At 35.8% G+C, this 16,615-nt stretch overlaps 1 protein-coding gene across 2 annotated transcripts in view; it reads left to right on the forward strand.

The window, feature by feature from the left end:
* The window catches only part of LOC112046488 (uncharacterized), a 166,069-nt gene that overhangs the window by 89,893 nt on the left and 59,561 nt on the right, over positions 1 to 16,615 (forward strand). The window contains exon 1 of one of the 2 annotated variants that reach the window (XM_052884309.1): positions 5,577 to 5,837. The exons of the other annotated variant lie outside the window; for it this stretch is intronic. Within the exon in view, the coding sequence (XP_052740269.1) occupies positions 5,762 to 5,837 (76 nt within the window). The 5' untranslated portion in view covers positions 5,577 to 5,761. Of the gene's footprint in view, positions 1 to 5,576; positions 5,838 to 16,615 lie in introns of those variants that run through there. 2 annotated transcript variants of the gene reach the window in all.

The raw sequence follows: 16,615 nt of genomic DNA on the forward strand, positions 1-16,615 counted from the left end.
ATTGGCATTTATTTGCACCAGGCCCTTGGTTACCTAGCTACGCCACTGCATGGGTTCCTCCAACACTGTGCTTTCCAAATTTCCACTTTATATAGGCCGCACCGATACCCTTATGGTTTTTAAACTAGAAAGATTTTTATTTTGACGGCCTCCGTGGCGCAGTGGTATGCGTAGTGGACTTACAAGACGAAGGTCCTGGGTTCGATCCCCGTCTGGACCTTTAAGGTTTTCTTAATTGGTCCAGCTCTGGCTGGTGGGAGGCATTGGCCGTGGCTAGTTACCACCCTACCGAGAAAGACGTACCGCCAAGCGATTTAACGTTCCGGTACGACGTTGTGTAGAAACCGAAAGGGGTGTGGATTTCATCCTCCTCCTAACAAGTTAGCCCGATTCCATCATAGATTGCATCATCACTTACCATCAGGTGAGATTGTAGTCAAGGGCAAACTTGTAAAGAATTAAAAAAAATCCGTGTTGTTTTAGAGCATTAATTTATTATTGAGTATCTATTTTCGTAGTCGGATAAGAAGTTTTGTAGTAACTTCAATATCTCTAAGGCCTTCATACCTACATAATATCTTACCCCACTTTGCACTAAGGATAATGTAATTTGGCCTTTGCGTTTCTTGTCTCCGCCTTTTAAGTTACCCTTTGTAATTACGGTTGAAAAGCCCCGACTGGGGGGCGAGTAATTGTTCTTTGTATAAAAGCTTAGTTAGCGTTCCATTGAACATTTTACACGGAACACTACAAATTGAGCTCTTTTCTACGCGGCAAAGAACCTAGTCCAATCTTTAACCAAACTTTAACACGATATCGAACCGGAACGCTTAACCGCTTGACGGTACGACTTTGCCGGTAGGGTGGTAACTAGTCATAGCTAAAGCCTGGACTGGACTGGGCCAATTAAAAAAACCATAATCGCGCACACCACAGGTCGTCATTCATTTGCGATATACAAGAAAAGAAGAAAGAAAGAATATTATTTTATTTAGACACACACACACACACACACACACACATAATACACAGAAAACAAGAAATACTTAAAACAAAAGATAGAAATTTTAAAAATATAGTAAACTAATAATTTAAAGATATTAAATAAATCCAAAAAAAAATATATGTGTGGTACCAAAATTGTCACATATGACGGATAATCATAGTGATGGATGCACCAGCGCAGCGTTGGTCTTCCGTGGAGCCATGTGGTGACGCGGGCGGAAACAACAAGAAGAAATATTACTAAATAATAATTAATAAATAATAAATATACTTAAACAATACACATCACTATCTAGCCCCAAAGTAAGCATACAGAGTAGCCTGTGTTATGGGTGCTAAGATAGTTGATATTATAATATTAATATATAAATATATACTACATATAAATACTGATATAATTTATAATTTTTAATACACACAGACACTGGAAAACACCCATGCTCATCACACAAATATTTTTCCAGTTGCGGGAATCGAACCCACGGCCGTGGATGCAGAAAGCAGGGTCACTACCCACTGCGCCACGCGGCCGTCATTAATATAAATTATAATAATTCAATTACACTACGTTTAAAAATATCGTCTCAACTACTAAAAACAGTATACATAAAGTGATCTCGGCTGTTGAATGCGAGTGAAATTTCACGGGAAAGTTTGCTTTTTACAAAAAAAGGCGGAAACGTTCCTCGTCCCAGAAGGCTTTGCTCCGGGATTAAAGTCTAACTTAATAGAAAGAGCGGTAAAACTAACTCTAGCTATCCACAATCCGCTAGTCTACTTCATTACGGAGATAAATCTCCTACTTTTATCCAATCTGTATTGTAACTCTATAAGAATATCAACAAGCTATTTACAAAGCTTATACGAGTATCGTATTGTTTTAATTCGAAGAAGCTCTCGAGTAAATGCATTGTTGTCATCTCACGTGTCGAGAATCACTGGTCTAGTAGTTTTTCAGTTATTCGTTACATACAAATTATATCTTTATAAAATTACTTAACCATTGATACTCATATTAAAATTTATCTAATATCAAAATAATTATGTTTTTTCAATTATTTTTAGCTATTTACACGATACTAAAACATAATCAAGCTCTTTTAAAATGTTTGTCTGACTGTCTTTCTGTTTGTCGGGGCTAATCTTTGGATCGGCTGGACCGATTTAAACGGAACTTTCACAGATAGATAAAGGAGGTTAGTAGGTAGTTAGGTTAGTAGTATTAGGTAGGTAGATATAGATATAGAGGCAACATATCGTGTACTTGTTATCCCAAAAAAATATATGATTCCCACGGAAATTGTGAAAAACTGATGCATTCTGCATATCAGCCATAAACGTCAGGTAATATATTATTAGATGATGGTAGTATATTTGGTCGAAAACTTAAAATTAAAGTTACGAGGGTTCTAAATCTCTCCGAGAAGAGCCCACTACAAATTCAGCCAGGGTTTATTTTTTGTTTATAAATATGAGAGACCAGAAACACTTCGTCATAAAACAATGCAAACAGAGACGCCGTCAGATAATAGAGCCGCTATAGGATGACACCTTGTTAGGTGTCAGCTATCTCGTCGCGTGCAGCTGACATTATTCTCACATACGTGTACGGTGTACGTAGATGTCGCTCGAGTCGCTTGCACACAATTTCCGTGCAGCACTGTCACTTGATGTACCTACTCGAGTTGGTAGCGTACAGAATAGGGATGATGACAGTTTTTTAAATTGTATATAAATTAAGAGTATACTAATAGTAAAGCAATTTTGTAAAAGGAACAGGGTATCTGCGATCGTTACTTTCGGAGCTACAGGGATTTAAAGGGTCAGATTTGCGGCGCTGCCGCGGATCCCTGAAAAACGCCCCATACAAAATGGCTCGAACTAATGACGTCATAGGCAATGTAATGATCGTTAGATTTGTATGCGCGTTCAAACAAAATTACTAATATCTTTGTTATTTGTGAGTTTATGTTTATAGTTCATGTATTAAAAAATGTCACATTTAATGTAAGGAAGCTAAAACTGTATGAATTTTCATCTAATTACGATAAAATATTTTTAATAGATTTTGAAATTTTATAATCTCATTTATTTTGCAAATATCCAGACAATCTTTGCTTTTTATGTATAAATTAGTTAACATTGACCCTATTTACCCGAATGTATCATAAAAATCAATATATTCAAACCTAGTCATCATCCCCATTTAGCGGATTCATTTGTCTTATTCTAAGAGCGTGTGCAAACAGCGCGGAAGCACGCAGCAATCGCGAGACATAGCCACACCGCGTGACTAGTATAAATTTATAACACATAGATAGTGTGTAGTCGCAGGAATTTTATGTGTCCCGAAATGGGAGCCCTTGATGCATTGCTACGCTATGATAAGTACGCTTGTATGCGTGTCGGTCAATGAAATTAGCTTAACTCTTACGCTTCGAAATTAAATATCGCTTGTCTCAAACGGTTAAGGAAAACATTGTGTGGAATACCTGCGAATTTTCTTAATTCTCTACGTGTGTTAATTCTGCCAATCCGCATTGCACATACATGATATAGGCCTCTTGCATGGACCTCCGAGCACAACAGTCTCAAGCCGCCAGCATCCAGCAGCTCTCTGCGACCCGCTGGATATCCTCGATCTAGTCGGGTCGACCAATACTGCGATTTCTGCAGTTTTGACCTTCATTTAACTTAATGCTATATTTGAACGCTTTTTTTCGTTAAACTCTCGTGCGAATGAGGGATAAATGGGATTTTTTAGCATGGTAGGAGTTTGTTCCTACACGTTAATATAATCTGATACTGATAGTAATGCTAACAGAGTCGAAACATTTTCACCTCAAGTCCGCCAATCCACATTGTGGTAAAATGGCGGGCGTAAGCTTCAAATCATTCTTATAGGAAACCTGAGAAAAATAGGGTAATAAATATACTAATAATGATAATACGAGTATTTGTAAATTGTTTAAAAGCTTCCATAGCGTTACGTAATCTTAAAAAGTTTTAATGTAATACGTTTTATCGCTTGCCTTAAACATAAAACTTGTCATCGTTTAATTTATAACACGAATAACTTTCGCTAAATATTTCCGGAAGAATAATTTGTATTCATGAATAGAAAATGAGATACATATGTAGATACACATAATTATGTAGATAGATCAACAACATAACAGTTGGAAATCGAAAACATATACGACTAACCGTCGCCCCGAGGTTTCACCAGTAATAGCAATTTCATAGTTTCTGTTCCAGTGAGAGTAGGTACGGGGATAAAATATAACCTATGACACTCACAAATAACGTGGTTTTCTAGCGGTGAAAGAATTTTCAAAATCGGTGAAATCAAAGGTTTTAGGGGTAATCTTTGTATCTACAGACCCGATTTTGAAAATTAATTTAGCGATAGAAAGCTACATTATTTGTGAGCTCTTAGGTTTTATTTTATCCCCGTATTCTCACGGGAACGGGAACTACTCGGGTGAAACCACATGTCGTTTGTTAGATTCTTATAAAATTACTAGCCCGCAACTTCGTTCGTGTAAAATTAGTTTTTTTTTATTCCGGGAAAAAGTAGCCTATGTTCAGCTCGGAGGTTTACTTTATCTTTATAACGATTTCATTCTAATCGGTTCAGTAATTAGTCGTGAAAAGGTAATAGACTGACAGACAGACGTACTTTCGCATTTATAATATTAGTATAGATTTGAAAACATAATTTCTGTAACTACATCGGCAACCATCTCTATTATCTAGCGGAACCGGAACTTTGACTAATGTACCCTTCTTCCCTACCCCTACCCTACTCCTACCCTACCCTATCCTAGACTTATATTACACAAACCTTATCCTAACAATAAGAATACATAAAACAAAGAATAATTCAAATTGGTGCATTGATTTGTCGTTCGAAATTTAAGCGGTCACATCCATTTCGAAGATCTATTTTTATTATACACTAGCTGGCGCCGCGCGTTTTCACCCGCGTGGTTCCCGTTCCCGTAGGAATACGGGTATAATATATACGGCCTTCCTCGATAAATGTGCTATCTAACACTGAAACAATTTTTCAAATCGGTCCTGAGATTAGCGCGTTCAATCAAACAAACAAACAAACGCTTCAGCTTTATAATATTAGTATAGATATAGTCTGTGTGATGACAGAAATAAGCATTACTGTAGTGCTTCCCTAGACAAGTATATATTATATAACAAAAAGCTCTACAACCGCTACAAAGTATAAAAATCAAAACATACTACGGTAGTATATAGACGTAGTGTTTCAATTAAGCTATACTGAGTCACAGCCATTTATAGCCCGCATACAAAAATGGACAAACAATGAACGATACAAAAGAACAGAGCATTCGTACATTATAAGCAATCAAAACGACCTATATCCTATAATATGCAAACAACATATACGTTCGGGTCAACCTCAAGTCTCAACACATAGCAATGCAAGAGCTTTTTAAGGCTTTGAATCTCCCCTCTCTATCGCACCCATTGTCGAATGTAGCTCCAACCCTTTCTAAATAACCGAGCGACAGCTATCGGCAGTTTTTAGGAGCGAGTGACAGTTGCCTGTACGCATGTCTTTACTCTTTGTATTGTGTATGGACAATACTTAGTTCGGATATTGTGTTAAAATAATTAAATAGGATAGTATTCGCGTCTAAATTATGGCTTATAATATACGTTTTACGTGTGCAGTGGATGTGTGTGTTAAATAAATATGTGTTCGTGTCAGTAAATGAATGTTCGTGGCGTTGACATTTCTGGTTTGTTGACTTGGAGCCCAAAGAACAGAATCAAGATAAAGCTGAAACGTACGTAATATTGTAATATTGTTATGTTATTTGCTATTTGTTATATTACTTTGTAATATTGTAACATATGTGACACGTTAAGATAAAAGTAACGATTGGACTTAGATATTTATTTATTTTCATTTATGCATATAGCTAAGATAGACGAACTTATGAAAATAATATTTATCAATGTTAATTTGCTGAGAATGTCTTGATATTTTCACGGTGATTATACATATAATTTGTTTTTATGAAACAGCAAAAATAAAAAAGTACGAAAGTCACAAGATAAAAAAAAACAATTAAATAAATTACTTATTTTATATAAAACACACATTAAGCTCTTATCTAAAGACACATTTAAGCTCACTAACTTTTAAAACCCTCATTTTAAAGTCAATTAATAATACTTAATTAAAAATCCGTGTTTTATGATAATAATGACCTACATTAAACTTGTTATTCGTTTTCAATAACATTAATATTTTAAATTGATGCAATTTATACGAAGATGTTCAATAACTTATGTTCCGTTTGAATTTCAAATAGGCAAATGTGAAATATTGGCGATTTTCTCCACTCGATTATCTATACTTCTATACTAATATTATAAAGCTGAAGAGTTTGTTTGTTTGTACGCTCTAATGTCAGGAACTTCTGGTCTGATTTGGAAAATTCTTTTAGTGTTAGATAGCCCATTTATCGAGGAATTCTATAGGCTATATATTATCCCCGTATTGCTACAGAAACGGGAACCGCGCGGGTGAAACCGCGCGACATCACCTAGTATTATATAAATAACTAAATGATACCAATTTAGATCACTAATTTTTTTTCCGGTGCCCTAAACGAAGTCGGGCCAAATCGATTACTATTACTAATTTAATAATTAGGATCAAATTACCTCCAATAACGATTGGAATCTATCCAAATAAGCCTAATTAATGGTCGAATCAAAATCTTCTGGTATTGTACTCCATTGATTCCACTCGTCAATTATTTGAGGCCATTGAGGCAATTTATTTAATTGATGCCGCCGTCGTAGTTACACTTGATTGACTTTTTACGATCCTCTTGACGTGGACTTCTAAGTGTCGCCGCACACGAGCCACACGCGACGGCCAAAAACACCGCCACAAGAAGCAAGAAGTTGCCACAAAAGTTGCTGACGCACACGACAGCGACTTGTGGCCGGTGGTCGACACTTGTGGTCTGTGGCTGCTACTTTTGACGTGACAACGTCTTTTGATGAAGCCGGCTGCAAACTCGAAAAAAGATGACGTCATGCGTCGTTCCCTCGATCTAGGGTTGTCAACATTTTTTACAAGAAAGTATATTCTGGTGTATGAAGATTATTAAACAGTATTTTAGAAAAACGAACAGTATTTGATTTATTTACTTGTTATGACGTCACGTTCAATTATCGTCAGTAAACCGACTTTACAGAGTACAGACAACCGATTTTATTAACTAATACATGCAGTATCATAATCGCGCGATAATGTGTCGGCGTTTAGTGGCCGGTGCGGGCCACAAGAAGCGAGCAGCGACGATTGTAGCGTGTGACGGCCACCAGCGTCCACCCTGTGCGGCGAGTCCATACAAAATGTATGAAAACCTACAGGAGATATGCCGGTAGCAGCGTTTTGTGGTTGTGGTTGGTGGCCCGTGTGCGGGACTCCTTATTGTTACTGCGATTAATCAAATTGTTATTTATCTATGTGGTTATTATTAATGATTTTAATTAAATTAGTAGCTCAAATCTTATAAACGTCAGTCTTTGTCTTTGTCACTGAAGTCATGTGAGAATTATGTTGAACATTTAAGGAAAACTTTTGATATACTTAAATAAGTTATAAGCGGTTTCAACAATAAACCACAAATATTTTTAAAAAAACAAAAGTAAAAACAAATTAAGTAACAATTATTTGTCTACTCATCACGTGACGTTAAAATTCTTACGTCTTTTTTTTCCATTTTTTTGGCATATAAATATGACCAATATTCCCATTCCCTTCCAATAAATGAAAATGACAGTAGAAGTGGATACAACAATATTCCAGCAGACGGGAGTCGAACCCACGACCTCTCGGTATGAACTGAGGGTACATTAATCAAGATATAGTGCGTTCATGTAACAAACATATACTTACAATGTGTAAGGAAAACTAATTAAAATAATGATTATTAACGCTAAGTGAGTTTGCTAAGATCGCAAGTGACAAGTAACTGTAAACTCATATTTCAACATCTGCGGTCATTGCCGTGAAAACTCACATTACATAATAAGTGTAAACTCATTTAAATTGTTAATGCACTCATATCCATATGCAATGCATTCATCAGCAGTGCGTAACGAGACGTTGTTGATTAGACTCGTCTGCTCTTAGGTTAATCGCAGAAGTGATTACGGTTTTTTAGGGTTCCGTATCTCTAAAAGAAAAAAAACGGAGCCCTTATAACATTTTTTTGTCGACCTGTCTGTCTGTAAAGACTCTTTATCTCGGGAACTTTATCCAATGGAAATCAAAACTAAAAACATAGATCTACATTTCCATAGAGTTGTGAAAGAATCATACTTCTAAGTTAACTGCATAAAACGTATATTTTGACACTGTATCAAATTTGACAGGGTATTTTAAAATTACCAAATTATACCGTTTCGTAATATAATAATTATACTACAAGGAAAATTATAAAACTTTGATTTGTAATAAAATCATAAGAAATATAGTATTTTTTAAAGTACGTAATGAATCAACAAGATTAGGCAATTATGTATCTATCTACAGATGTATACGGAACCCACTATGAGCAAATCGGGTTCGCACATCTCCGGTTGTTTTTGTGGTAAATCACGGTTGAGACTACATTAATCACCAATCATTAATTGTCACTTTCGTCGCGTAATCGCGTTACGAGATTTATTGTTGAAAAACGAGAGTCTGTTGTATCCAGACCCTCCTTAAATAAAAGCTCGAAGTGTGATATCATAAACTTTACTATAGCCTTTAGGTAAGTACGGTAGACAACTATAAAATTTGGACTTGATGGTTTTGGTAGGTTGTAGGTTTCAACTCAAGGGTGAAGACGAAGAAGGTTTTACTAAACTGAGGAAGGTTTAGCCTTCATATACTCTTTGTCTATAAGTATCGTCTATTATATTCTATCTTTGCAATTAACCACCACCTACAATATGGTATCTTCAAGTCAAGAGTGAATATCTTCTAGGCAAGCGCGTTCTACCATAGGCTACATCATCGCTTACTATCATGCATTATTGCAGCTAAGCACTTGCTTATACAAAAAAAGAACTTTGATTTGCCTAGTGCGTTTAAAAGATACCCTATGTGGACGTAGATCACGAAGTATTGCCTCGTTTCTCGAGGCTCATTCGTAGTTGGGAAGTTATCCCGGTCATTATCATGAACATCTTATCTGATCTTATCACTATCTTTAAGGCGCGGGCGGGCGCATTAGAGCTTGGAGAAGGATGTTAGCTTTTCTTAATTGGGCCAGGTCTGGCTGGCTTCGGCCGTGGCTAAGTACCACCCTGCTTGCAAAGACGTACCGCTAAGCGATTTAGCGTTCTGTTACGATGTGGTGTAGTAACCGAAAGGGATGTGGATTTTCGTCCTCCTCCTAACAAGTTAGCCCGAATTCGTCTTAGATTGCATCATCACTTACCATCAGGTGAGATTGTAGTCAAGGGCTAACGTGAAAAGAATTATTTATATACGCCTACATCAGACCTGAACGCCCTTAACTGCCAGCTTACAGTCAATACTCGATTACTGACATTAGCATAGGTATGAATGCCCCCTAAACTTTGATATTTTGCCAGCGTTCCACGTCGCGCAACGATGCGTCGCGCATTTTAAACGTTCTCTGAGGCTTTCTATACAAGAAGACATAACTTTAGATTGTTTTTTAATATTCGGAAAGATTAAAGCCAGCGCCCTGCTCGGTGGCCTATATCTGCCCTAGATTTAATGTAGATAGGTACGTAGTTTTAAAATTATTAACTACAGGTCCGATTTGAAAAAATCTTTCAGTGTTAGATAGCCCATTTATAGAATAATCCCCATATTCCTACGGGAACGGGAACCCCGTGGGTGAAACCGCGCGACGTCAGCTACTCTTAATTTATAAATGCGAAAGCTTCATCACGAAATCTCGAAAACCGCTTGATACAAAGCTGAAATTTGGCAGGGAGGTACCTAGTTTATAGTTAGTAGCTATCCACTAAGAACGGATTTTGCGATAGGGCCGGATTAAAGAGGTCTAAGGGCGGACAAAGTCGCGGGCGTCCGCTAGTTATGTAGGTACATAATAATAGAAATACACGAAGGAATTAATAGAGATATGTAAATCTTTTAGTTTATCGCATAAGTATGTTATACTTCTCAAAGCTCAATTCAGCTTAGTTTCGAAGCTTTATGATTTGATGTGCCGAATCTAGTTTAGATATTATAATAATATAACACATCCTTTATTTTCCATACGGTGGTATTGTTAAATTTATGTATGAGAACCTCTTCTGTACAATTTCTCAGAAGCGAAGCAAAACTATCTGACACGCGAGACATATTTCTGAGAAGCTCTTTATGTTTATAAAGTCCTAGTACCTACCTGAGCTTTATGATGACCACAATAATCATCAGTAAGTACCTATCTAGTTACTTCAAAAGATAACATCTCATCTGTTACTTGGAATTAAGAGTGTTTCTGAGAAATATCGCCAAAGATACCTAAGTTCAAAAGAATAACTTTGCATAAAAGGTACTAACTGTCGACAAGTCCGAATGCTTGTTTGAAAAATTTCAATTTGGTTTTTTTTTATGGATTTAAAAATCATCAATATCAAAGAGGGAGCATAGACGAGAGTATTTATCTTCAAAATAATAATACCCTATTTAACTTTATTTTATTATTTCATTTGTTTATTATAATTTAAGCAATTCCCTCGACGTTAATTAAATCGCAACTCGCAATATTAATTGTTTGTAGTAAACATCAAACATTAAACTAGAACAAGTTAATTGTAGGCACCATTCTAAATTCAAATTAATTATTACAGGTGGGTCGAAATTAATAATAATTGCTTCATTATTAGTTTCGAATTTCGAACAAAGCTTCTAAACGTCGATTAAAAAGTTTAAAAGTTTTCATCGCGAAAAAGAGGATTTCATAAACTGTAGATTATACTGATAGCTCATCTAAATTCATAAAAAAATATAATTAGTACTTTTAAAAATAAAATAAATTGAACAAAATTATCCGACTATAGATATTGCTTCTTTAGAGAGGGAGGCCCTGGGCCTGTAGTCTTTTTCTACAAACGTTTAGAAAACTAAAAAAACGTATGGGAATGACAGATCCGTTCGACAACTTGATCACGTGATGACGTGACCTGTCGGAAGCAAATGTCATTCCCATAATTTTTGAAGCGTTTGCGGTTGTACAAAAATAATCGACTTGCCACATGGCTATAGACCCTGCCCCTGTAGCTAAGTGGCACGTCGATTCTCTTTCTACAATCGTAAATGCTTCGAAAACTAGAAAAATGTATGGAAGTGACAAATCTTGATCACGTGACCTGATACGTGCCACATAGGTCCTGACCATTTAGCGGGCCATAACATAGCCAAATAGATGATTTTTGATAATCAATGATATAAAATCATTGCTCATGATGATACTCGTAAAAATTCATCAGTAAAAGCTGCTTAGTCTAAGATATACGATTAAAAGTAATCTCTATTATATTTATTAATTTAATAATGTAATTTTTTTAAAGTTTTTCAATTTGGAACGTTTCAATTTGTTCGCTTCGCTTGTAATATTAAAACTCACCGAAACAAAAGTAGTTAAATCAAACTTTTAACAAAGTCTTATTTCGCTAATGTCCAAAACGCACGCTTCAATTAATTTGTTACAAATTACTTTATAAAAGAGTAATATATGAACGTATAACGACATCTACATATAAGTGTACTAATTCTGTACTTGCTCGTTTAAGATAACAATAAAAGAATAGAAAAGAAGCAAAAAACAAAGAAAAAACAATCTTTTTGCTTATTTTTTATCTGCCCCTATCTTTGGAGTTTTCATGGGATTTTTATAAGTAGATAGAATTAGAATTCCGGAGCAAAATTCAGTATTTTATGTATAAATAACAAAAAGTTATCCGAAAAAAATCTAAATTTCACGCCGCAGGTTTCCGCTAGGTGTCAATAATTTTGAACTTCACTACATAGTATAAAACGAAGTCGTTCTCTGTTCCTATATCCAACTATCGATACTAAATACACTACAGAAAAACTGTGAACGTTGTATAAAAACATAGCGCACGAGTATTAAACTAATATTCCTCTTTTACGCTGCGGCTATTGAAGCGATTTGGCTTAAATTTGAAATGGAAATAGATTTTACTCTGGATTAACACATCCCAGAAAAATCCATGGTTCCCGTGGAATTTGTGAAAAACTGAATTCCACGCGGACGAAATCGCGGGCGTCCGCTAGTTGATTAATAAAATTCTTAATTCAAAACATGTTGACACTCGCAAATCATTCTATGCTGTATCTGTTGTGTTTGAATTTGGAACGAGTTGGCATATTTATCGCCATGCGAAGTAGAATTTATTGCATTTCAAACCCAATTCGCAAAACTCTGCAAAGTTCTCTTGTTTACTGCGAAAAGGTTAAAAGTTAAATAAGTATTATCGGGAACTTTCCGTTTCAAAGACAATACCTACGAATAGAAAAAGGGAGAGAAATAAAAAAAGGTTTTATATTTCTGTCGAGAGAACGCTTTATTGTATTTCGATAAATTCGATTAGTATCGAAAAATTTGTTACGACAGAAATCTTTGTAGAATAAAATTGTGATGTCTATTTCAACGCGTAACATTATTGGTAGTTGAAACATTTACGGTAAGTTTTGGTAATCCAAACCTAATGCATAATATAAAGATGTTTGATTTATTTTTTTCTAAAATGCTTAAATTATAAAATTAATACTTACATGGGCATGCATCTCCAACTTTTCAGTTGTGTGCATTTTAAGAAATTATATAACACGTGTCTCAAACGGTGAAGGAAAAACATCGTAAAGAAAGCTGTATACCTGAGAATTTTCTTTTCATTGCGTGCGTGAAATCTGCCAATCCGCATTGTTCCAGCGTGGTGTAAAGCCTCTCTGAGAGGAGACTCGAGCTCAGCAGTGAGCAGATGATGGGTTGATAATGATAACTATTACTTGCAATATACTTACTTGTATTCCAAGTTTGAGGATTCCAGGGTTAGTTACAGTTATTCCTTAGTTAGTCAGTCAGAATAATGTAGAGATGGAATTAGTGAAAATCCTTAGTACTGTATTAACGGTTTTATCTACAACGTCGGAGATTAAGTACCTATTAAATGTATTAATGCCTGAGAATAGAGAGTTTGGAAGTCCCTACAAAAAGCCTATATTCATTAGATAATGGACATTCATTGTGTGACGATGTGGCTACCTGTAAGTAAAATTATATGTTTTGTATTACCCTAGTATTTAAGACAATTTAGTTCCATTTATATATAATTTTGTTGGTGGTCCAAATGATAATATATAACCTATACGTCCGCAGAATTGGCGGCCTCAGTGGCGCAGTGGTAAGAATTAACAAGACGGGGGATTGAACCCAGGACGTTCGATCCTCGGGTGGACCGATTGAGGTTTTCTTAATTGATCCAAATCTGACTGATGGTCGTGGTTACCATAGCTATAGCTTTTTAGCAATTTAGCGTTCCGGTACGATGTCACGTAGAAACCGAAAGGGTTGTGGATTTTCATCCTTATCCTAACAAGTTAGCCCCCTTCTATCTTAGACTGCATCTTGTCACGAAAAAAGACAAAATAGTCAAGAAAAAAGTCCACGTCCACTCACAGCATGCGCTTGTTACGTACGTAAGATAAGGTATGCGTGCACGTCTTTGGGTAATGACAGAAAATTGTGCGTTCTTTAATATGGAGAGGCCTATCTAACGATTTATATCGATGGCTTGTAAGGAATAAAAACAAATATATTTTCATTTACAAGGTTTTGAATTTCTGGCTATAAGTCTGTCAACCGTTCGTAACTTGTCATTCCACTGATCGAGTCTGCATAATTCGATTACAAACACTTCAATCACGTCGGACATCGGATCAAAATCGAGTCATATTTGTCACGGGCGATGCGGGCCCGTATGTGTGGCGAAAATGGACGCTTTCTCTGCGGATTTTGGGTCAGATAACGGACGGTTGGCAACACTGGGGCGCGCGTGCTATGTTGGTATTATTATTTTTTTATTTATATTAAAGACGTGACCCGCATTAATTACTTTATTATTATAATTAGAAATATTTTCTGTATGTTTTTTTTATTTCAAGATAAAGGAAGGGTAGGTGGAATATTTTAATGTTTATGTTACCGCGTATGTGGCTTTAGATTTGATTTAGTTCTGAGTTCGAATCCTGTGTTGCGCTATAAAATGCTGAGCTTTTAATTTTTCCAAGACATTTTCGTTGATTTACAAGACGAATGCCCTGGTTTCAAACCCCGGCTGGTCCGATTGAGGTTTTCTTGATTGGTCCAGGTCTGGCTGGTGGGAGGCTTCGGCCGTGGCTAGTTACCATTCTAACGGCAAAGACGTACCGCCAACCAGTTTAGCGTTCCGGTACGAAAAAGGTGTGGATTTCTATCCTCCGCTTAACAATTTAACCCGCTTCCTTCTTAGATTGCATCATCACTTACCATCAGGTGAGATTGTAGTCGAGGGCTAACTTGTAAAGAATAAAAAAAAACATTACAATAACTCAGCACGAAGTTGGGAATAAGCCTGTGCTACACTCCCGTGCCTCGTAGAGCACGTTAAGCTGTCAGTTCAGATCACTATCACTAACATCTGACAGTAGTCGTTAAAGAATTTCACATTATCACCCTAAGCCTGGCAACCCTCATTGGAGCTGCGTTGAAGGTCTGTGGTCGAACTCCTGTATTAATAAACTGCTATCGATGTAGCAGATGCAATATTTTTGACGTTTCCGAACATAGATTTTAGGCACGGGTAAAACGGAGATAAAATATAGCCTATGCAGCCTATGCAGTCGGGGATAATAGGTACATTTTTCCAACAGTAAAAGAATTTTTCAAATCGATTCAGTAGCTTCAGAGTCTATTTAATGCAAACAAACAATCAATTCTTTCCTCTTTATTATATTGCTATAGATAAATACAAAGTACTACAAGGTTCAGATCAGTTTTCTCCCTTCTGAACAGTTTTTGTATATCAGAATTGTCTATTTAAAAGCGCTTCTGACTAAACAATGAAAAAAATTTCAGCTAGATTAATAAACAAGCAGCCCTTTTATATCCGTATGGTGCCCACATGAATGCCTGGAACTGTATCTCTGAAATATTCCCACGTCAGTAATTTCGCTAATTAACGCAAATATTTGGTCGTACGTACCAAGTCGTCTAAACAAACGACTATTACCTACCGTGACTGACTGCTTTGAAGCATCATTTACCTAAACCACCCAAATTTATCTCATCCAATACGAACGGGTAATTGTTTATGTATATGGGTGGCTGCTAGCTGATCCGAATACGAATTACTGCATCCACGGAGATATCGATGAATATAACGATATTATAGGAGTACGTACACGTACAGAATAAAGAATGTCCAGAATGAGTCTTTGCAAGCAGCGTGGTAAAGTCGGTGACACCCATAAAAAACAAACGTCACGCGTCTTTTTCACATCCGCATATACAAACTTTTTTCATAATTTGTATTTCAAAATTTAACACTAAATACGTAAATTAATATAATAATCAATAATTAGCAATAAAAAAATACTTCATCTTATTTCTTTAGTTTTTGTGTACAGTTTTTAAAAAAATAAGGCGCCATTTTTGTTGAATAATATTAAAAACTTACTGATGCGACGCTTCGTGTCGTACTGACTCAAGAATATATAGAGAATGTATTCGTTTTTAATTTCGAACACCGTTACAATACAGTTCTATCTGCCTATTATTCTTTAATCTGTTGATCTATACTAAAAAGAGATATAATGCTATTATAGCATTAGTTTTTGTTACGATAAGCTCCTCCTCTACTAGAACTATGTCAAAAACTATTTCACCAATGGAAAGCTACAATATCATTAAGTAATATGGACTATATTTTGTCCTCGAATTCCCACGGGAACTGGAATTACATCGATGAAACTACTAGTACTCATAAAAATATTGGTTTATGGTATGGTGGCAACAATGTGGAATTAATATTTTTGTATAAAAGGCTTTCGGCCTTCGACTTCGAAGAATTTCTCATCTATACTAATATTATAAAGAGGTAAAGTTTGTAAGTTTGTAACAATTTTTTGAAATGGGGTAATCTTCGGAACTACTGGACCGATTTTAAAAATTCTTTCACCAGTAGAATGCTACGTTATCGGGGAGTGCTATAGGCTATATTTTATATTTCTATCATATATAACTACTGAGATATCGCGGGTTTTCTCTTACAGGTCAGACCGAAAAACTTACTTATTCGCATGCGCTGCCTCAACCATTGCGTATAACTGAAATAAATGTATGGAGGCTTTTTGAAACTTTAAAAGTTCTACAAAAAAGTCCGCGACACCATATATCTATCTTTTATATTTTAGCAGATATAGTACCTTTAGTACTTTAATAAATTATTTAAATTTTAAACTAAGGTTTACGTCATTATTTACACAACTAAACTTAAATCCTTA

Source organism: Bicyclus anynana, chromosome 11 (genome assembly GCF_947172395.1).
Source record: "Bicyclus anynana chromosome 11, ilBicAnyn1.1, whole genome shotgun sequence".
Lineage (NCBI taxonomy): Eukaryota > Metazoa > Arthropoda > Insecta > Lepidoptera > Nymphalidae > Bicyclus > Bicyclus anynana.